The sequence below is a fragment of the Lepidothrix coronata genome, unplaced genomic scaffold (assembly GCF_001604755.1).
Source record: "Lepidothrix coronata isolate B3197 unplaced genomic scaffold, Lepidothrix_coronata-1.0 Scaffold86, whole genome shotgun sequence".
In the NCBI taxonomy this organism is placed as follows: Eukaryota; Metazoa; Chordata; class Aves; order Passeriformes; family Pipridae; genus Lepidothrix; species Lepidothrix coronata.
The window spans coordinates 1,534,801-1,558,074 of record NW_016690266.1 but is presented as its reverse complement, the minus strand read 5'-3'; the positions used below and the strand labels follow the sequence as shown (position 1 = coordinate 1,558,074).

General features: G+C 48.0%; 1 protein-coding gene across 2 annotated transcripts; it reads right to left on the bottom strand.

Moving 5' to 3' along the window:
- Positions 1–17,898: 17,898 nt before the first annotated feature.
- C1QL2 (complement C1q like 2) lies at positions 17,899–22,526 on the bottom strand. Of its 2 annotated transcripts, XM_017820839.1 has the most exons (3): positions 22,148–22,511; positions 21,873–22,111; positions 17,899–21,396 (listed from the first exon to the last, which is right to left on the bottom strand). In XM_017820839.1, the coding sequence occupies exons 1-3, from the start codon at positions 22,509–22,511 to the stop codon at positions 21,217–21,219; spliced, it is 783 nt and encodes a 260-aa protein (XP_017676328.1). In that variant the 3' UTR covers positions 17,899–21,216. The 2 variants fall into 2 exon arrangements, with proteins under 2 accessions (XP_017676328.1, XP_017676329.1); XM_017820840.1 differs by having other exon boundaries at positions 21,873–22,526.
- Positions 22,527–23,274: the final 748 nt, after the last annotated feature.

Below are 23,274 nucleotides of genomic sequence, written 5' to 3'. Positions count from 1 at the left end.
AAATCCTACTTCATGAAGAAACATGTTGAGGTAAAATTGCCAGTGGCTGTTTTAATAAGTATTTATGATACATAAAGGGATTTGATTCATAAACGCAGTAATTATGTCTTTACTACAAAGCAGTACAAATATAAAGCCTCCTACCTACTACACTGAAACTGTAATTGCATCCCATTAAAGAATATAAGCGAATCAAAATTAAAAACTTGAGCGGGGGGAGAAGCTGCCCAAAATCTTGGTGGTTTGATATTATGGGCTTTGTGTTGTGCCATTCAATCAGCCTAAATACCTCATGAAATGGAGTGAAGCCCTGAAGAACTGGGTGGTGTTCGAGCAGCCCAGAAGGCAGCTTTGCTCACCTAGGCAGCAAGTTTCCAAGGAGATCTGTCCACATAAAAGGCACAATAGAAACCTTGGTTTTAGTCTCAGACAAGTGGGAATTCCACCAGACCCTTACACGTGGCTGTAATTGCATCGTGCCAGTCATGGCAGAGCCACAAAGGAAGGTTAAACCCTTCCTAGTCCAAAAATGGCTGAAGGATAGGTTGAAACAAGCATTTAAAATACTATTTAAGTGCACACATCTGAAGACAGACGCTTTTGTGCTGTGGCAACAGAGAGGTGTAACATCACCATATACTCCTACTGCAGACACCAGGTGGGCAGGTCGTAAATTAATGTCACGTAGAAAAATAACAGCATTGAGGTTCAGACACTGCTCACAGAGGTGCTAGAGCCTAGTGAAAGCCCTGATGGTTTTGTCCTCCTCCAGCCTAACTTCATTCCACATGGCCTTTGCCAGGACTCCAATGGCTCCTTACTAGGATCTTGAGCATCTCTGGAGTTTCCGCCTTTCCCGCTCTGTTCTGTTCACTTAATCAATGTAGTTTTGGGGTGCGGGGCTCTCCCTCCTCCCATCTGCAACTCATTCCTGGGCAGTTTGGATCTCTGAAGGCAGGCTCTCAGGCTCTCCTCGTTGTGTTCCAAAAGAGTTCCTTGTGGTCCAGTACAGCTTTCATTGCCCCAAGTCACTTCAGCCCCAACACCTTCCCACATCAGCCTTGCTATGAGAGCACCTCCACAACACACTGGAGAAGTGCTGGAGTTATTGATGCAACTTTCCTACCAAATGTTCCTTGGTCTAATCGCTTTCTTAAACTACACAAACACAATCTCTGCACCACGATCAATTATTTAACAGAAAATGATGCATTGAGTTAGAAACTAAATACCATTTAATATGCTCCAGGAATTCTAATTGAGAGATTTCACTGCATCGCTAATGAAAACTTTAACTTTGCGGTGTTTTCAAATCTTCCTTGAATATAGATAAGCCAATATCTATATACATTCTTTTAATGTCTGGAATTATTCTGCCGTTTTAATGTAATCAGTCTTTCTATTTTGAAGAGGATGCCCTTGTAGGTTATTTGTTTTCCTTCTGTTTTGCAAATTGTTCCCTTTTCGAGATTGTTTGTTTAGTGTCAAGAGGTTATTAAACAAACCAAGCACAGTCCTTAAACTAATCAGCTAGAAGTGACAATAGAGATCAGGAATAATTCAATATTAAAGAGGTTACTTTTAAAATTGATCTGAAAATGTAACGTATTGGGGGGAAGGGGAAGCACATCTCTTATTAAAGTTGAAAAGACGAGCTGGAGGGACCAGATGCCTTAAAAGCAGGAGACAGGATCCCCTGTTGATGGGAAGAGTTGAGCTCCAACACACCACAGCCAATTTCCACGTTCACACATGTTCTCCCCAACAGAATTACTCAAGGGAAAGCCCCAAGGGCCTTGCAAGCAGATGAGTGCTGCCTTTCTACCAGCCTTTGCTATCAGTCTTTCTCAGTCTTTGGGATCTTTCCCCTAGTATTTCACATGCTATCACCACTTAGGGTGGACCCCAACTCTTGAGCTCAACAATGCAACTGGTCTTTCTATGTAGTGAAGGCTGAGGGGCCTGTAATTCTGAGTCCCTCCAACAGACTGCTCATTACCTAATTACCACAAACCACTGTGGCTCTCTGCCCATTCAACTTTTGACACTTTTCTCTAGTGGCCCTTCTGAAGTTATAGTCAGCATGTTGCCTTGGGCATGGTGGTGTTTCCCCTGGTTTACTCACTTCCTCCTCTCTCCTTCCACTGGCCCACAGCTGGTCAAAACACCAAAGGGGAAGGAGAAGAAAACCATCCACTAAGGGACTTTCTGAAGGAGCTTTAGTCTAAGTCATTTCGGCTGGGTGCTAATCCTTACATAGCGAGGACTGTAACTACTGCCAAGGACTCAGCAAACTCCTGGCACTGTAAGCAGCATTTTCCATCCCAAGGGCTTTACATCCTTTCCACAGACTTCTGCCTGTGGAAGGCAGTGCAGCCATGAGATCTGTGCTGGCCAAGTGTCCTCTGGCAGAAGCAGCTCCTCTAGGACCAGCAGCAGGTCACTGCAGCTGCCAACCTGCAAAGCACCTGGGGATCAAGCTCAGCAAACCACAGCCACGAGCTGGGTTTGTCAGCAGTTACAGCCGGAGTCAGGCTGTCACTGAGCACTTTCGACCTGCCTGGCTGGTAGGTCATCCTGGATCTTTCCTGATGGGACATCTCTGTGGTCTCATTTGGTGTCTCATCAGAAGGTCACTGCCCTCACGATTCCAAATGAGGGTTCCTTATCCTGGCTGTGTCCCTACCATGCAGAGCATGGCCTCTCCTCATGCAAGATGACACAACAAACAGTTTGTGAAGTACGTAGGACCTACCTGCCCTACACTGCACACACCACAAGCCTTCATGCCCACCAGCCAGCTATGAACAACCCTCACGTTGCCCCTCTCTTTAATCAGTCTAGTGCTCCTGACCAAGGCAGAGCAGAAAGCTCTGGTGTCCCTGGTTTCAAACACAACTGACACATTGAATTAACATAAAATCAGCCTCTCATCATCATTTTGGGCAAAAAATCCTCCAGCCAGGCTATTTATACTGGAGACACGCAGCACAGAACATGGCGTGAGTCCTCTGGTGCCACTCGCTCCCGGTGCTAATTGTTCGGGAAATGTCACCAGGATAGTCTCTCTGCTTGTGTTGTGACTGACTTTGGGAAAATTAATTTAAAGGGAGCAGCTGGTAACAGTCCTGAGCTTTCAGAGGCAGCAGCACCATGCCTTACAGTGTGTTTCTGTCTTGTGTAAGGATGCAACAAGCAGTGGTAGAGAGTCCCTGTGCCTGGGACTGACTTTTTGCATCTTTAGTAGAGTAAACACCTTAACTCTCACCTCTGTAGTTCAGGAGATGCCTAGAAATCCCCCTCTGCACCCTCCATAGGCCCATCAGTAAGGGGCACAGCAAACAGCCTCCAGCAAAGCTGCTGCTGTGGAAACTGCTGGCTGGGCACTTTCACGATGCTGTAAGTGGGCTTTGGGGATTTGGGGATATTTTTCTTCTTCTTGATGTCACTTGAAATCAGGTTTAAACTGAAGTGAACAAAATAAGCCATTCATAGGTGGAGATTTAGTAAATTTACTGGTCTCATTGAACTTACAACTTCCCCGTTTATCTAAAGCAGCTGAGGGGAAGGGAGGAAGAGTGGAAGGGCAAAATCTGACAAGAAAGCTTCTGTTGTAAGCCTGGGTGGTGACTGCTGCTGTCTATCACAAAGCAGGGCTATTAAAAGCAGAAATGATATAACCACTGAGGCAACCATCAGCTAAGTGCCACTTTCTCTTTTTTAAGATATTCTAGGTACAGTTGTCTTCAGAAAAGGGAAATAATATATGCACTAAGAAAGATCCGCAACCCCAAAAGAGAAATAGGACATGGCAAAGAGGACAAACACCACAATCTAAGTCACTTTCTTTGTTGCAATCCTGGGACAAACAAAGCTGTTTAATAAATATTGATATTGTTTGTACATCCTGCCTTTGGAAATGAATAGCAAAATGACACTCTAGTCCCTTTATCTCCTGAAGAAACACTAAGGCTCAACACATGTGCATTTATATGCACCCCAAACTATTTTTCAGAGAAAGATAGAAAACAAGTCCACAGCACCATTAAAATATCCATAACAGCTTTTGGAAGTGTTTGGATGACACTGCCCTTTACTTGTCTGTCTGTGCAATGCCTAGGAAAATCAAGGTTTCCCAGTGTGGAATAGCCATGGCAATGATTACGCTGGGGCCAAGCATTTACCCCATGAGTTATTGCAAGGTGGGTCTGAGGGTTTCCTTGGATAATTCCCTTAGGCAGGACAGGGCTGTTCCCCGTCAGGGTGCACTGTTGCATCTCCAAAGGCTCTTTGGTAGACCCGAAACCAGTTTGCTTTGTATCCCAAACTGGTCTTTGCGTTCCTTGGGACATCTCTAACAAAGCCTATCAAGCTGGGTCTTGGCTTCATGTTTTCCTCTAGTATCATGGATCTGAGCATCCCTTTCCCTTCTTTGTCTCCCACCTCCATCCCATGTAAAAGTTCATCCAGTGCTACAGCCTCAGCTTCCTTTCAAACTTCTGTGCTCCCAAAAGAGCTCTGTGCCCAACAGCCAGCCCCCCACACTGTCTCTAAAAGAGGACATGGTGACATTCCCACAGCAGTGTTTGGTCTTGCTCGTTCCAGCTGAAGCTTTTTAAACATGTGTCAATGTGTTATGTAAATATTGAAGCAAAGCTCCAAGACAGGGAGGCACATCCCCTGCAGTCACACAGCTGGGATGCAATGAGCTCACCAAACCACCCCACCTGGCATCCTAACACGGTGTCCCTTAATTCACAACACAACTGGGAACACACAGAAACCACCATAGTGATGGCAAAGGCACAGTTAAACTGCCTCCAGGCTCCCCTCCTGCTACCGTCAGGAGCCGTCAAGCCAGTCCTAACTCCGGCCGGCATCTCCAACACCGCCGTTGGGAGCAGAGGCTTTTTTCCCTCCTGTCTCCGCAGGCAAGGACGATGCTCCCCCAGCACCAAGGGTACTGCTGCCACATCAAGCGGCTGACTGCTGGACACATTCTGCATATCCTTTCTTCTGCAGAGCCCCTGCAGCAGAAACCTGCAGAACAAGATGCCAGGTGACATCAGGGGGTGCCTCTTGTTTTGCAGGTTTCTATTGCAGGGGCTCTGCAGAAAGTTGGATAAGGAGAACACTTGACCCTACAGAGGAATTGCTCATTTCTTCAAGGATGTAAAAAAATTAGCATAACCCTGCCAAAGTCTATTGTCCCAAATACCGCTGGAGCACTGGATTCTGCGAGGCCCCAGCAGGTCAGCATCAGTTCAGCACCCCGGTAGTGCACAGGGGATGGTCACCAACAGGGTTGATCTCCTCTTTCCTTGCTGGAGCCATAGGGCAGGCTTCAGTACGTTTGGAGCAGGCTGGCAGCACTCCCCCAATACGTTTAGCCATTTTGAGTCTTACCAGGAGCCTACGGTGCTGGAGCTGAACTTTTCTCTCCTCGTATTTGGCTTGAGATTGAATTCCAGAGCCTTGTGCACATTCCCATCAGATATTCTTAGAAATGCTCATGACTTAGCTGGAGCAACTTAATGGCTTTGACAGGCTGAGAAGGAGGGCAACTGTCCCTTCAGCTGGAAGTTTCCTCTTCACACCTGATGGGTGGCAACCATGTGCAAATCCTGTCGTTGCTGTAAAAGTTCAAAGAGTCTGGCTCCAGTGGCCCAGACCTTGAGGAAAGACCTCCCTGGAGGTTCAAGATAACACATTTGCCTTCTCAATTCAATAGCCCCTGTCGTGAGGGGAGAACTCCCAGCTGATGGGGCGGTTGCTTTTTAGACCACCCTGGTTTAGTCACTCACAACCACAGGGCCATGCCCTGACTGCCACCAGGCAGTTACACCTCAACCATTAGCTCCAGCATCCTTGCCATGACAGTGACAGCAACTTCATGTTTCAGGCTTTGTCTGGCTGCTCTCTGCCAAGTGCCAACCCTCAACAGAGGAGAAAGGTGGCTGGTGAGTGAAGGTGCTCAGGACCACAGCAGGACCAAAAATTAATTTGTGAAGTTACTTTGTTCTCCCTCTGTATTCATTTTTTAGTACATGGTTTTTTTCTCTGCTAGTCAGATGATGACATAAACCACTAAAAGCTATCTTCTAAATGTGCACGTCTCATTTAAACTACCTGGGGGGTGTTTTATCATGGGTTAGCTCTAGCTCACACTGCTGCTGCATCTTATTTTATAAAGTGCCTGGGTGAACCCCAATTCTCTGTGCCCTCTCCTGCACTACACCACTGGGATTACATAGGAATGTATGTAAAGGATATTTACAATGCCTCTTCCTTCCCCTGTTCTCTCTAGAATAATGCATTGCTTAGCATCATTTATTCTGTATATTTTTTACCATCATTTTACCAGCTTTTCTGGTGGTGGAGAGGTAATTTGCATTTAGCAGCTTCCCTTGAAGAGAAAGCAAAAATTAACATTCAGGTGCAGGTAGTACAAGAGGTAGAGTAGAATATAATATAACACTCTTTGCTCTCACACTGACTGTGCATCATTCCTCCCTAAGTTTTTGTCCAAAAAGCTTTGGCAGAGGCAGAAGCAGATTTCCTCTGAAACAGCAGCTGGGGGTGAAACCACTGAGCCCAGTCAGTGTGTGCACAAACCACTATGTGAGCAAGCCCCACAGGTGTCTTAATCAGCAGGTAATGCTTGATACACTCTTCTTCCCCATCCCTATCCATGCTCTTCAGTGCTCCTCACATACAGAGCATTATTTGCTTTGGACTCTGATTTTTTGCAGGTCGCAGACCCCACTGCTCTAATCTCTCCAGATCACACTGGTCTGCCTCAATCTTTATGTGTTTGTTATCTCTCTAATTTTGGGGTGAGATCAAGGATGAAATTACACCTGTGAGATATCTTTCCTGAAGAATAAGAGCTGAATATAGGTGGGGTTTTCTGACTTAGTTTAGTTGGTTAAAATCTACTGGGAATATTTTAAAAAGCCTTTACCCTAAGGATTGCTATTAGCAGAAGTTTCCTTGCTCTGCACCAAAATTTGAGAATCAGAAGGCTAAAAGAACCATGTCAAACCATTCTCTTTTCTCTCCCTCCTTGCTCCATGCAATGTGGAACAGGCTAATGTTGATTTGTATGAGAATCATTTTAATCAACAGACCACACAGACCCCTTTTGAAGCAGGTAGGAGTTCTGCCAGAGTTTCACCCACTCTGTTCAAGGCACAGCCTCACCTCCTCACCCTCTGGCTACAGAGACTTCCACTGCCAGCACAGGCTAAAATAAAACTGTCCCATGGAGATCCCACCTCTGTGGCTGCTCCCAGATGGCACAGACTGCACTAAAAAATGCAAATTTACAGTGTAGTTACTTGGGGCTGAGGATGCTTTCAGTTCTCTATTCCAGACATGCTTTTTTTATAGGCACTGTAGTAGTTGTAAAGCTTGACTGTTTGCACCAAACCACAGGCTGCAGCAAAAGGGTCTCCAAACACAGAGCAAAGTAACTTATATTGCTCTCTGTGTCCATGCTTAGACATCCCCTTTAGTCCATGGGAGCTGAAGGGGGAGAGCATGAGAAAGCTGGGAAAGCCTAGAGGTAGCAGCCATGTCCCACCGTAGCAAATGAGGGACGCAGCTAAGGAAGTGGAGGGATGGCAGATCAAATGGAGAGAAAGAGGAACTGCTGTGCACAGCTGATATCAAATCTGGGGAAGTCATCACTGCAGGATGGTGGTGTGGACACCAACATTGCATGTGGTTTGGGAAGCAGATGAACTCATGGATCAAAAAATACGAAGCCACCACATCAGTCTCAGAAAGTCTGAGTGAGGTCCCAGCAAGCTGGGAGCAGGTTTGGGAAGGTATGCCAAAGGCACACTCAGTCTCCAAGGTTCCCAGAGGTATAACTCACTTTGTTCTGAGAGTCAGAGGCCCAAATTCTGCTGTCCAAGACATGCCAGCAGTGCAACCCTGCCCAACTCCATAGCTTCTACAATTTCTGTATGATAGCTCTGGACTGTGGACACAACATTTGCCATGCAGGCAGCAAACACAAAATCAGCCCAGCCTGGTGTGAGCAGAGGACAAACCTCTTGGGATGGAGACCGAGACTAAGGAGCATGGGAATGCAACAATTAGCTTGTGGTCAGAGTGACTGCAGTGAGATGGTACCCCCGCTCCAGCCATGTTTTCATGGACATCAGAGCACAGAGGACAAAGCGTACAGTGGAGGAGGTGAGATGAGTGACCTAGCCAAAGAAGGGGTGATTTGTCTTCCTAGAGACACATAGGGGTCCTGTTCTATTTCAGTTTAGAGGTGGAAAGTCACAGAATCACAGAACAGTTAAGGCTGGAAGGGACCACTGGAGGTCATCTAGTGCAACTCCCTGCTCAAGCAGGATCCCCTAAAGCATGTTACTTAGGATTGTGTTTCAATAGCTTTTGAATAAAGTCCAAATATCTCCATGAGTTACAAATATCTCTACAGCCTTAGATGCTGTTATTACCAAATCAAATGCAGTCCCTGTCAGCCTGGAGCAGGGCTTGAGACAACATCCCAGAGAGAGGCTTCCAGGGGAGGCTGGAGGAGAAACAGTCCGGCGGACAGAACAGGCAGGCACAGCCAGAGACTGCTTTTACACCTATACTCTGCCAGCATATTGCAAGTCAATTAGCCTTGAAGTATTATCCAGGCTACGCTGCTAATGCTAGATTTTAATTCAGTGTTACTATTGGGCTGTTCAGACCAGCTGCCCACGGGTTAGTCCAGCCTGCTGCTGGTCACCACAAGTGACACCAGACCTGAGGTGTGCAGGAAAAGCAAGAAAATCTGCTATGCTATTTCCCTGTGCCAAGTCTGACTCCATCTTTCTGTTGATCACTTTACTGACACAACCAGTAAGTTCACAAATCCAATCAAACATAGGGGAAGAGCCACATATTACAAAACTACCAGATGAGGAACTGAGAAGGGAAAAAATAAAGTTTGGGGGTTTTAATTTAAGCCCAGAGTCAATCTGAGAGGAATATGTAATAAATATATTAAGCAGATGTATAGTTCTGCAGTACCTCCACTGGCTTTATCTGACATGAATTTCTAATGCAATTGAATCTGATTTCACTTCCCAGTGATCTCATTTCAGTCACTGTCACACATCCCATCGCTGCCCCATCGTGGGAGGCCAGTGATGCTGGCTAAGCTGAATGTCAGGCCAGCAGTGGCTGATAGCCCTACAATCTCCTTGGATGGGCTCAGCCCTGCAAGGCGCTGGGCTCTGCCCGGCTCAGCGGCAAGGGACGCGGGTCCTGGCGGCAGCTGATGCATCGCAGGAGTCACTGTTTGTGACTCCTAATGAAGTGTGAGTCAGCATCACCACTGTAAACTGTGTCCTGCAGAGCCTCAAATATAGCAACTCTGGCCCAGGATGGAAACAAGGGTAGTCAGACTGTTGTGAATTAAGTAAAAGCAAACTCAAGCTGAGACTTGAAAAGTGTGAACATTTTTACAGCGGGATTTTTTCTTTTCTTTTGAAAAAACCTGTCATTTTTCCATTTTATGATCTCAGCTGATAGGAGGGAAAAACAAAAAAATCCACAAGCATGACTACACCATGTTGTCCCCCTTTCCTTTTACATTTCAAAGCTTTCTTTCAATGAACACCGTACTTTCCACACATAGAATTAACACAGCTGGAAGTGCATTAGAACTTGAAGGGGAGATCTCAGAAAGTCCCTCAAAGCCAGAGGTGATGGACAAAAGGGCTACAGAAACAGGGAAATTAAGTGGCAGGGATCCAAGGATACAGAGCTTTGAGACAAACCTCCAATCACTCATAGCTATGAATGGTGAGTTACACAGGGGAAATGCTTCAGATTATGGTGGTTGGTTTTTAATATATAATCTGCAGATTATTTGTTATACAGATAATACAGTAAAAAATTTGGAGACATTCTAACTTTGTGGGGGACACTATGGTGAAAGCAGTGAGTGTTCAGCCCTTCTTGGGCTCTTGTCTCTCCTGGTGCACCAGGCACATACACACAGGGCTCCTGGAGCTCAGAGGTATATAAGTTTCTCATATTCATGAATTTCAAAGAGATCTGAGTGTTACATGCCTGATGAACAGCAGGTCCAGGTTTCCATCTTTTTACCTTAGGTGCCAAAATAATGTGCTCAAACAGATTTGTAGAGACTATGCCAAAAGAGCATCCAGCGTGGTGAGAACACCTTTGCATGGTCCTTCAGAAGGATTTGGGGGGATCCTGGGCAGCATGAGCTGCGGCAGTCTGGAGCTATGACAACAGGGCTTAGCTCCAGGGACTCGCTCCTTGCAAGAGCCCTTCCACCAGCATCACCTTGCCCACGTGCCATCACCCTCCATGTACCTTCATCTACCCTTCCAAAATGGAGCAAACAGAGATACAGTCACTCCAGTGTGCAGAGAGAGCATCACTGGGGGCACAGAAACACACCAAAGTTCGTATTTAGAGGGCTCTATTACAGGTAGGCAGATGGGTGTATATATCTCTGCAGATACATGGAGGAAGTAAAAGTGATGGAAAATCAATAGTCCATATGGTCTCTAGGAGTTGTCTGGCTCAGCTCCCCATCCCAACACAGCTACATTACAGCCAAATCTGATGGATGTTTAATGTGCTCTTAAGACTCCTTCTGTGCCAGAGACCCACAGTCTTCCCAGGTAACCTGCTCCCACGCCTCATCATCCAAAAACTTCTCTGTTTGACCTTGCTACTACACCTCAAGGCCCTCACTCTTTCCTATTCAAAATCTCAATAACACATTTCCCTTCCTCTCTTGCCCTTAAGGACCATGCCCCTGTGACCCTACACCCCTTTCTTCAGGCTGAACAGCCCAATCCATGCCTCTTGCCTCTCAGGTTGAATTTTCCAGGTTGGCAGACTGGAAATATGTCTGGATCCCTTTCCCCCCGTGGCGTGGGGCGGCCCAGTTCTAGTTCCATTTCCATCTGAGGAACCATTTCTGACAGCTTGAGGTGGATAGGGAAAGGGAACTCCAGCACCAGGGGTTTCTTCAGGTCCTGAGCCTGAAGGGGAGAGGTGCTCTTCCCTCCCCCCACCCACGTGGTCCCATGGCAGCCACAGAGACAGCACACCGGGCGGCGTGGAGAGGAGGCAAGAGAGAGTTTATTGTTGGGGGGGGTTACATTTACAGGGTTAGGAGGATTCACAGAGTAACCAATTACAGGTTGCAGGAAGGGGTTAAAAACCAATAGGAAGGGGTTAAAAGGGGCCAATGAGAGCACCTCAGGATATCTTCTCAGGACATTCCTGCATGGGATAACACTTGTCGTGGGGGGGTGTTGGGAAGAAGAAGCATGTGTTTGCAAAGAGACCACAAAAAGCCATTTAAGACATGTTTAAACAACAGTTTTCCCATATAATGCAGGTTTAGTGCTACAAATATGGTTGTCTTCTGGACCATCCCCAGCCTTCTTACAGCTTTCTGGTTGCATGGAACCCCCAGGTTGACTGCTCCAGGTGAGGTCTTTCCAGAGCCCAGGAGAATGGGATTACTTCACACCCATTGGAGGCGCTGCTCCAGCTTGCACATCTCAATAGGTGCACTTCTCAATGTGCATACTTGGCCTTTTCCACAGCATACAGTCACCTCACATTTAGCCAGTGGTTCTCCAAATCCTCTCTGAGAAGAAACTGCCTGGCTACAGCTCCCAACCATCCCCTCTGCTCCTCTGACTTCCCTGCACATGTCCATGCCATGGACTGCCTCCAGGGAGAGGTAACTTGCACTTCTTCAATTCTCTCCTGTTTTTTTTTACCTCTCTTTCCTCTGTTTTGTCCAAGTAATTTTGAATTTAATCCTCTTCTCTGCCTTTATGCAATCTGCAGATTTAACAGACAGGTATTCTACCTAATGAGTCCCAGGACTAAGGATGGAACTGAACACAGCAGAGCACAGGAACACTTTGGCACTGTCCCACACAACACTGTTCCTCCCGGCAATGCATCATCCATAACTGGTCTCATGGTACATTACCCAAAAGGCTTTGAAATCACTGTATTCATCTAAGTCATGCGATCAATATTTGTAATATTTCCACAGCTGTTTTGAATGTAATTTGCTACAATTGCAGATATTATTTATCAGGAATAAAAGAGAAAAGGGAGGAAGACAGATTCCCATCTGTTAAATCCATGGTTTTCTCTGCATTGCCTGATGCTGTCTCTCATACCTGCCCAAGGAATTGCCACCCACAGAGAAGCCCAGAGGGAAACACATGGGAAATCACCAGGCCACTCTGCCACCTGTGTTGCTGTATAAGACTTGCATTTGTGCCTTGTAGATAGAGTGAGTTCAGAACAGCCTGAGGACAGAAACTGAGCTCAGTTGCAGATAGAGGTGATTGTTCAGTCTTACCCCAAAATCATCTGTGAACCACCAGGCTTACTCCTCCCACTGTACTCCCTCCCACACCGGTCTGTGAGAGCTATGACAAATTTTTTAAAAGTCATACTTCCATTTGACAGCACAATTTGTGGATTTTTCAGGCCAGAGGGGATTGTTATATTTACCTTGTTTGACCTTCTTAAGCAATCTAGGCTCTCGTATTTCACCCGGAGATTTCCAGGAGTGAACCAAGTGATAAACACAGATATCTCAAAAAATCCCTGTCTACCTGACAAGTTTGCTTTTCTATTGCTGGGAGTAAGTAGTTTGAGAAATCTAGTATGAGAAGCAAGATCCATTTTTCAATTTAAAGTCTGCTGGAATACAGAGGTTTCCGGTGGCTACAAGTTGGCATAAATTAATTCCCCAAGCATCTTGCTTCCATGAAACAAACTGCTTCCCATTTAAGACCCATCTAGAAAGTAAGACTTGGCAGTCCTATTAGTCCACTAATAGAAAAGAAAAAGTAAAAGGACAGCTTGTGGATAGGTAGGCAGTTACAGCACTAACTCAGAAGAAAATTAGCTTGGACAAGCTATCAAGAATTCTGCTTTATCGTTGTCCCTGAAATCAAAGACACTATCTTTGAAATCAGAGATAACAATTTGTATATTGTTCATCTTCCATTCTCTAAAGCTGTCATAGAGCCTCTGCGTACATGGGGGTCAAATGCATCTATAATTGCTTCAGTTTTACCTCCCTGTTTTTTTTTTTCCTCTGGAAGGATGATAGTGGGAACAGGAAGAGGGAATCTCAATTGCAATTATCAGAAAACACCAACCACAAATTAATTCAACAACTACGTATTTGATTTTGCCGTAAAAGCACATCCATCCCATGCTCTGCTCCACAGGCTTCAAAGACAGTACGTATCAACAGGATCATTGATTATGCCAACACCAAATCAAGTAACTTCCTGAGAATGGAAAATAGTAACAAAAAATATCACCACCACAAAACCCCAACGTACGATTAAATCTAACCTTATTCACACTTCATGTGAATAAGGGATTCACACTTATTCACCAGCTTTGACAGGGATGAGACCAACCCCATAAAGGACATCTAGTCCCCCAACTACATGCCTTTTCTTGAGCCCTTCCACCTTGAGAGCAGAGCTGTTACAGACCTGGGGAAGCTAAGGAGTCCAAATGTCGGAAAAAACAGGCAATAAAGTCTCATATAGGCAGCCTTCTTAATTAAGTATTTTGATACTAAGAGCCAATTATTCCTTACAATGTCCCCGTGACTTTGCTGCCTTAGGGAAGGATGTTGGAAAATATTTGGGCAGAATTCACTTTGATGCTGCAAAAGGCAATTTTAGGCAGACAGTCACCGTCGAGTTCAGCGGTCAAGGACTCTTGTCCTGTCTTAGGTTGCCAAAACAATGTTCCCCTGGAAAAGAGAGCAGGCCTCCTGTCCCATCTCAGTCTTAAGCTCTGCCAGGGGAGGTTTAGGTTGGATATTAGGAAGAAATTTTTTACAGAGAGAGTAATCAGAGAGTAATTGGAATGGGCTGCCCAGGGAAGTGGTAGATTCTCCATCCCTGGAGGTTTTTAAGATGAGACTGGATGTAGCACTTAGTGCCATGGTCTAGTAACCATGGTGGTGTTGGATCAAGGGTTGGACTTGATGATCTTAGAGGTCTTTTCCGACCCAGTTGATTCTATGATTCTGTGATCCCCCTTCTCATAGCTTTGAACAAACTTTGGGGAAAGATGCCAAATCTGATGCAAAATAAAAGCTAAGGTTGCTTTAAAGAACTGCCTTGCTTTGATCTAAATACATATTTCCTTTACAATCTGTTTCTATTTGCATCAGTTTGAGCCTTTATTTTAGGATCAGCTGGAACATCTTTTCTTTTTTTTTTTTTCCACTGTAATTCTGACAGCCGTATAAAGTGTAAATACCCATTGAGACACAGCGTATGCTCAACAGAGACACGTTTCTGTGTGGTCTTCCTACCCTCCCACACTGACAGCCAAGGTTTTGGTAGAACCTGGTGGAGGGTGGTGACGCACTCAGCCTGTAACAGTTTAACTGGGATCACAGCAGTATTCTTACTATGCACAGCAGTGTCTTTTGGAGGCTTCACAGGGTAAGCTGTTGATATGTAATAACATTGCATTGTGAATTATGGAGTTGCTGGAATCAATGGGATTTTGCATATTAATTGCAAACACACCCAAAAAGACAAAGGAATTTATTGGCTTAATTAGTGTTTCAGCTCTAATAGCATTCAGGCTTCATTCTCACACAAATTGATAAATAGCAGCAGCGTTACTCCTCAAGGATACTCTGCCTTTTGAGAGGGGATGCTAGTTTATGATCCAAGCTCTCTCAGCTGCAATGATGCACTCAGCAGGAGCTTGGAGGAGCTGAGCTTCAAAGGTATTTGCCACCTCTTTTTCCTAAGCAGATTGCTAGATGCTGGCAAAAGGGGCTGCCCTACCCTCTCCGCAGATGGTAATGGTGTTTTGTCTGAAAGGCATTTACAGAGTGACACTTACTGGGCAGGACAAAAAAATGGACCTGGACCATTTCCACCTCTAGGGTACAAAAACTTAGATTCATTATCATACATCCCCAAACAGTACCTAACCAGTTACCACAATGGCAACCCAAGGGAAGCTACCTGTAATGTACTTAAGGATTGATTCTGACTCCAAGGATACTGAGAAAAACTAAGTTTGAGAAGAATTAGATAGGTGTACCTGGAAGCAGACTTTGGCCCTTGGGCTCCCAGCTCCCAAGAAGCACAGCTCCATGAAAAATAAGGTGCTAGAATGGGGAGCAAATGTCAAGAATTCAGCTGTATACCAAAACAAAACAGATATCCATCTGGATCTGCTCTCCATCACCTCGTGCATTCACATGCTGCAGCACAGCATGACTGATGCAAAGTTTCAGGAACAGCATTACAATAATGAGGGAAGAGCAAGACACTACCTGAAAAGCAGCTTCTTCCCCATGGACTTAAAACATTTTCTGCATTATCATACCACTGAAATTGCACCTTAAAGCTAATAACCGACAAAGATTCATTGTTCATAAAGCCTGTGCTCACATCTTCAAGCAAGTTATTCTCCTGGGCATTCCTCCTCCCCATTCTCAGCAGCAGACCTCTCCTCCTTGGGATGGGGATCACATCACAACACTTAAATGATAAGCAATTTGTTGACAGAGAGAAATGTCACCAAGAAAACATTTCAGCTGCATTCAAGACCAGGGCTGGGTATCCTTTTTTTTGTTTGTTTTTCTAGACATGATCTGGCAGCTGCAAGCAAAACGAAGAGCCAGAATCATGTGAATGTGCCCTCGCTGGGAGAAGCACAGCCAAAGGCTGCAGGCAAGCCATGCTCTCTGTGTCACCGTGCTCAGAGAGCACTGGAGGAAATAATCCTGCATTAATAGGGCAGCAGATCACAGCAAACAGGCCTTTTCTGTTTCTATCCTAGTTCATGCCAAAAAAAAACAAATGGGAGCAAATGTACAAAAAGAGGGATATGCCATCAGCCCCCTGTGAAGAAAATGTACTCCCATTTAATAGAATACAGAGCTGTGCCACGCAGCTTAATGGTTAATCCAGGCTATTTTATAATAGGAAGGACCAAAAGAAGATGGGCATTTGTGGCTTCCTCTGCAAGAAAACAAGGTCATCACTCACAGCTCCCTCTGAATTATGCTCTGCAAAACCTTGAGAGAGGCTGCTGAGCACCCTTTGGCAGGGGTCAGGACACAACAGTGGCTTGCCATCTTTCAGGTTGTGACCTGAAACCACCAGCTCTCAGAGCCTCAGTCTGAAATGCAGCAGGAAAGAAAGGGAATTCCAGTGTATGTTCAAGCCTGGGACACCAAATGATACCCCAGGCTCAACTTCTCACCTACCCAGGAGGCAATGCCCCTGTACCCCAGGCTGTTCCAAGAAATGAGCCTCTTTGTAACTTACCATTGAGACAAGTAACAAACTAGTCCTTAACGTAGAGGAATCAGGAGCTCAGCCCCTTCAATTTTTAATTCCCCTGCCTTAATTCCCCCCACAGCCTCCAAAAACAAAGCTCATTCAGGGCAAGGGGGCCAAAGGAAGAGTGAAGCATCTCCTCCACTGCTGCTGTGGCACCTGCTGTGTGAGCAAGGGATTTACTTCTGAACTGGCATGGGCTTGGTCTAGAGAAATGGGCTCCCATTTGTATATTACCTTCAGTTTATAAACAAGCTGAACCTCTTTCTGCCATTTAAACGTGAAACCAGCTGAGAGCAGGCTCTCGCCCGTAAGTGCCTGGGTGTCCACATGGTAACAGTTTACCTCTCTTGTCTGTAATTAATCTTCCAAGTCTCTGCATGATGTAGACATTTACAGTAAAAAAGACCAAACACCTTGCAGTCTCAAAGTCAGTGAAGATTCAGTTAGTCTTTATTTTATTCTGACAGGCTCCTTTATCCCAGAGACAATACTAAGACACAGGATTTTACCAGGATTTTTTCCCAGAGTTCATTCCAATTACAATAAGGAAAAAAATGGCATGTTACAAAAAAAGGTATTTAACACAAACAGATTTGAAATAGATTTATACGCCATTTCACCTCTGTCTGTCACAGATCCCTTAATATAATTAGTCTGTGGCATAAACAGAAAAAAAGACACATGAGCATCCACCAAAACCCATTGTCCCTACTTTGTGAGTGCACAAATTAAACCCATCCAGGCACCATAAGCCACTGGAGAAGCCAAGCAAAAAGATAAACAAGCATTAAATCACCAAGAAAAATGTCCAAAGTTAGTTTCAAAAGCAGCAAGATGAAGACCAAAGCATGGTTAAATGCACACGTGTTAAGCCATGAGGCACAGAAAGCAGCACTTTGCTTTTCTAACAGCAAAAGGGAAAGAGGAAAACCTAGACACGGGGCTGTTCTGTCCTGCTGTGGGCCTGTGAGCCCCACGGACCCAGGCACTACTTTACAAGGAAATGAGCAACAAGGAGAAAATCTGCAAACTGACATTCTGAAAAACACAGAGGCACCAGACTTCACGTGGGACACCAGACTCCAGGTGCTCTTGCAGCACAGGTTTGTCAGAAAACTCTCTACACTGGCTGGTGACACCTCAGCCCCAGCAGCTCACCTACTTCACTTAAGCCAAGGAAGGATTTCCTCACCCATCTCCCTAGAGACTTGCCAGGAGTTTCCCAAGCCAACAAAGGCCAAAACAGAAGAAAACAAGTGTCCAGCCACAAATACTGGCTTGGGCTTTCAGGAGAGCAGAGTAACCTGAACACCTTCCTCCAGGGAACAACCACAGACCAGGGGTGGTTGGCACTCCTCTCAGGGGTCTCAGCAGCATTCCAATTGCCCCTTCCACCGTGTTTTGTGCACTTCAATGTCTCCCCGCTCCTCTCTATCCGGGGTTCCCTTCCCTAGCCAGTGTTGACCAGACACAGAATAAGGTTTCACTAAAATGAGGGATCTGCTGCTACAGTATCTAAGTTACTTTGACCAGACGAACATCTGTCCTTTTTTTTTTTAAATCTTAACTTCAGTATTATAATTTTAACCTGAACACACAGCTGGGCACAAAACAGAAGCACCTTTTGTCTAAGACTCCAACATTCCACTCCTTTCAGAGGGCATTCCCTATTCACATCACACCTGATCACCTAACAGTTCTTAAAAGCATCTGCTTAACACCTCCAAGGGATCAGACCTCCAGAGCAGACACTGGCTATTGGTCATTTGAGCTGCCAGTATCATTTGGGAAAGCCAGTCCCAGAGAAAGCTGAAGTCAGCCTCTAAGTAAACCTTAATTCTCCTCTTCTGATTCAAACCAGGGGACCAGGGTATCTCCCCTACAAACAGCCCCTTCTCTTTGTGCCATGAAGAACCCATGGACCATTGCCAAGGGGAAGATGACTCAGTTAAAGCCCAGAGGGTTACAAGCCTGCTGCAGGCTGCTTGCTGGGCTGTACATGACCCTTCTCTCACCCACAGACACCAGCAGCACAGGGACCACCATCTCTATCTGCAGCGCTGCCTCTGCTTTTCTGGATAAGTGCACCACTGAGCACTGAAGTTTTTCATCTCCCAATTGCTTTTCCCTATGTTACTTCAGAAAAAAACACAACCCACACACTGATCTACTACCAAGATGAGTGGGACAGAGGAGCCTGTTCAAGCACCACCGCTGCAGATTCTGGGTGAGAGCCATCAACCCCCCACAGAGGCAATCTCGGAAGACCCTGCAATGAGGAGAGGAAACAAAAAAGCCTATGAGCAGCCAAGAGAGACATTCATTCTATCGATCGTGTAAACTGTCAGTGGAGGGGCAATGAGCGGTTTTTTTTTTTTTGTTTCTATCCTGGGGAATAATCCAGCCTGATAATTAGTACATAAGAGGTAAGTGGAAAATGAGACATCTAGCGAGGGTGGTTCAAGCCTCCTCATGACATTGATAATGTGCAGATACATAGATCACTGTCGGGGCAAACCGCCACTGTGAGCCTGTGTCTTCCCATTGCCTCATCAATCCATCATCCGCTTAGCTACTGACACCTTGGCAGGCACACACCGCCAGCCCTGCATTTGAATTGAGAGGAGCAGGCGCCACCAGGGAATACAGATTTAAAAATCTAAGATTCAAATTTGTTTAAGTATTGTGAACAGCAATTCCCTTGCAAGGCATCTTCATTGCCCTTTTGCCAAGGGGGAACAGTTGGGTCTTTGTTAGAAGTACAAATTGCTTCTTAATGCAAAGGATAAAGCACAGCCCAGGCACCTCCTTAGAATTCCTCCTGGCTCCTGCTAATGCTGCTGCATGTCAATTTTAATTTTTTGAAATTTAAACCAAGGGCTTTGTGTCTAAGCTCCATTTCATTGAAGGAGGGGGGAGGAATAGTCAAAAAGGATTACGGATCCAGTGGGAATTGAGGATCCATAGCAATTATACTTCATTTGGGTCTCAGACACTGGTTTTAATCATATTCTAAATAGTACAAATCGACAACACATTAGAGATTGATAAGTGTCTAACACATGTACCTGTTTATGAACTCTGCTTCCCTCGACTGGGATTTTTTTGTTTGAGGACAGTTTTGAGAGTTTGAGGACAGGACGAAGGAATTGCTTTCTCTCTTTGACCCTCCTCTTCCAGCCAATGAGTAAAAAATACCCACCAAGGACCAGGTAGGAGACAGAAGCGACTGTAATAACTCAGTCATCACAGGGCTGCCCCAAAGTGGGGCTGGACCAAGTCCAACCACCTGGGTTCCCCTTCCTCCTGCAACATCAGGGCAGGGGAAAAGCTCCAGCCTTGGCAGAGCTGTTTTCAGTCCAGCTCCTGTCTCTCTTACTTGTGAAACTGCACTAAAGCTGCAAAGGGCAGAAAAATGAGAGGGAGGTAAGATCTTCAGAAGGAAAAAACGAAATGACAAGACAGTAAAGTGAAACTAAGTGCTTGTGTAAACCAATTTAACTGTTTTAGCTTCACCAATTTACCCAAACTAAGGAGGTTACCTACTGGGATGATGATGAAAGAGGCACCTCCTACACCAAAGGCTCAGAACCACATGCACTAGTTACACACCTGTGCATTCTTAAAAAGACACAGAGTGGTTGGAATTTACTGAGGACATCAGAAGAAAACCTTTCTAAATGGTCTGAATTCCTCAGTCTTGAGCAAGCTTTCTCTCCTAGCCCATCTCAGGCACCATGCAGACCCACTACAGTTAGGTGTGGTTTCCAACCCATATACACACTGCAAGTGTGAGGGTTTAGACAGACTCTCTCCCCTGCTGCCTCCTTGCATTTGTCAAGCATGTTACAGAAACACGGCTTTCCATAATCACTGATTAAACTGCTTTTCCTGTACTTTGTTAACCTGTAGATCAGGTTCAAACCCAATAAATCTGTTCAGGAGATCTACTCCACACCCCCACTTTCACCTCTTGATGACAGTGTGTCTCCTTTTTACAAAACTGCGCAAAGCTGAAGCTTTTTTTCCTCTCCCTCTGCTTCTTCCCAACTCCCCTGAACCATAATCAAGACTTAGGCAAGGTGCCCCATGCTTTAAAAAAAACCTTTAAATTTTGCTGCAAACCTAAGGGACCAAAGTGACCCCCTCCTCTACCCACCCTCCTGTGGCAGCACCACAGTGCTCCTTTGCAGCACTGGAAGAGACAGAAAGCAAAAAGGCGTTGTCTAAAAACATAATTTAATGTGATATTTTGGTGACTGTGGTCAGCGACCAAATTCTTTTGCAGACAGAAACAGGTTTGACGTTAATGACACCATCATTCACATGAGCATTGCATAGCACAGAAAGAAAAGTTTACACTTGACCCCGTACAAAGCAGCAGAGGAAAGAACAGTTATGGCCCAGTCCCACTTCGCAATAGCCGATCTGAAAATTCATCATCGTAATTAATACTTTTTTGATGAAAAAATGTGACTGGTTCAAATTCCATATGTGGCACAGTCTGAACTCTGGGCTCTTTTAAACCCTCCAGGAACCACTTGAGAGTTTCAAGCTGCTGAGTTCCTCGTGTGACACACAAAACACTCAGGCTGACAAAGGGAGAGGGCAGTCAGAAGAAATGTGGGAGAGTAAAGAAGGGGATTGCTTTGTTTCACTTCTATTTCATTTCCACAGAAGTAAAAATAAAGACATACAAACTGATAATGACGCTAAAGTGACCTGTGGAGACAGTGGATACCAGCAGAACAGCAGCACGATGGGATACGGAAATGCCAAACAGCCCCACAAGCATCAGTGGCAGGGCCAGTTGTGTCATGTTGCTTGTTGTGTGTTAATCGGGGTATAAAAGAAAGCCAGAGAAAGTGCTGTACTTATTGTTGTTGCCTCCGTGTGCTTTGCCTCCATCCAGCTTGACGTATACTTCGTCGCCGGAGTCCAGGTGCAGCACCACGCTGTTGCTGGCATAGTCATAGTTCTGGTCCGCATCCTGGGCGATGGCACTGGCCCGCACCTGCCAACACAGCCGCTGGGCACGTCAGCCCCCCTAGCCCTTCTTCCCCAGCGTCTCCATTAGCTCCTCGAGCCACTCTTCCACAGCCCCTCCACCAGCCTCCCCAGCCTCTCGTTTCCTTCCTCTTCATCAGTTCCCTGAGTTCCCCTTTTCCGGCCCCTCCGTCAGTTCCCCAGGAGCCCCCCTTCTCCAGCCTCCCCACTACCACCACGTCCTCCCTCCCTCCCCTCTCCTCGCTTCTCCTTCTCCTCCTCCCGGCAGTAAACTTTGCAAGCCGAGAGTTCGGAATTTGTCGCGGCTCTAGAGCCTCTCCCGCGGAGCAGCCCCGCCCCGACGGCGCGGAGGATGCTCCAGCCGCTCCTTTTCCCGGGAGCGGCGGCGACCGGTGCCTCGGGGGGGCGACAGGGCGAGGGCAGGAAAGGGACGAAAGGTGGCCCCGGGGCGGGGAGGACGCGGGGGGGAGCGGCGGAACCCACCTGGCCGTTCTTGCAGAGGTCAGCCCACATGCTGGTGCCGTCGCCGCCGCGCATGAGGATGTGGTAGGTGAAGAAGTAGATGCCGCGCACCTGGCAGGTGAACTTGCCGCTGGCCGGGTCGTAGTGGTTGCCCAGGTTGGTCACCACGTCGTCGAACTTGAGGACCTCATAGCCCTCGTGGGGGCTCTTCAGCCCCACGTAGAAGGCGATGCGCGGCCCGCTGAAGGCGGCGCTCAGCCCTCCCGCCGCCTCTCCGCCCGCCGCTGCCCCGCCACCGCTCCCGCCGCCGCCCGCTCCCGCCAGCGCCAGCCCGGGCAGCCCCGGCTTGCCCGCGTCCCCCCGCTCCCCTGGCGGGCCCCGCGGCCCCGGCGGCCCCGGCTCCCCGGGCGGCCCGCGGGGGCCCGGCTTGCCCGGGCGACCCGGCTCCCCCTTGGGTCCCTGGACGAAGGGCGGCGGGGGGTTGGCGCCCAGGTCCTGCAGGGCCTCCACGGCGGCGGTGCTGCCGGGGCCGGGCGGCCGCCCGCCGCTGTACGGGTCGCAGATCATGCGGCAGGTGCCCATCATCTCGTAGTGGGCACCGGTGTCGGCGGGCGCCTGCAGCAGCAGCAGGGGTACGGCGACCAACAGCGCGACGGCCATGGCCAGGGCGAGCCCGGCGGCGGCCAGCAGCCGCCTCCTCCGCTGCCAGAGCCGGGCGGCGGCGGCGAGCAGGTCCTCCTTGCCGTGCGAGGCAATGGTGGCGCGGGGGGCCGGTCGCTCCCTGCGGGGGGACGGCAAGAAGAGGCGGTGAGACCCCGCCGCCGGCGCCTCCCCGCCCGGCCCCCGCCTCAGCCCGCCCGCCGGCCGGCCGGGAGCCCCGCCATGCCGAGAGCCGCCCCGCTCCGCTCCGAAGGGACGCGGCGCCCCGTCCGCCCGGCGGGGCTGGGCGGGCGCGGAGGGCGGCGAGCGGGCGCCCGGCTCTGCCCCTCGGCCCCGCGGGGGGGACGGGCCCGCCCGCCCCCGTCGCCGCCCCGACGTGGGGGGCGCGGAGCCGGGAGAAGCGGGGCGGGGCGGGCGGACCCACCTGCGGGGGGCCGGGGCGGAGCCGCCGGGGGGGCTCCGGGGCGCCGCCGTCGTTGCGGTCCGCGATGATGCGCCCGTCTGCCGCCGCCCGACCGCCCGCAGCGCCGAGCGCCGGTGGCGGCGCGGCCCCTCGGGCGGGGCGGGCGGAGGGGAGGGGAGGAGAGAGGCGGCGGGGCGTCCCGCACGTCCCCGGGCACTCCGGCCCCCCTCTGGCACTGCTGAGAGGCGGGGGGACCGCGCCCGCCCCGCCGTCACCGGCGGAGTCACTGCGGGTACCGCCCAAACTGCGCCCCGCTGAAAGCGGGACGGTCGGGAATGCATCGCGTTGCCCCGTTCACCT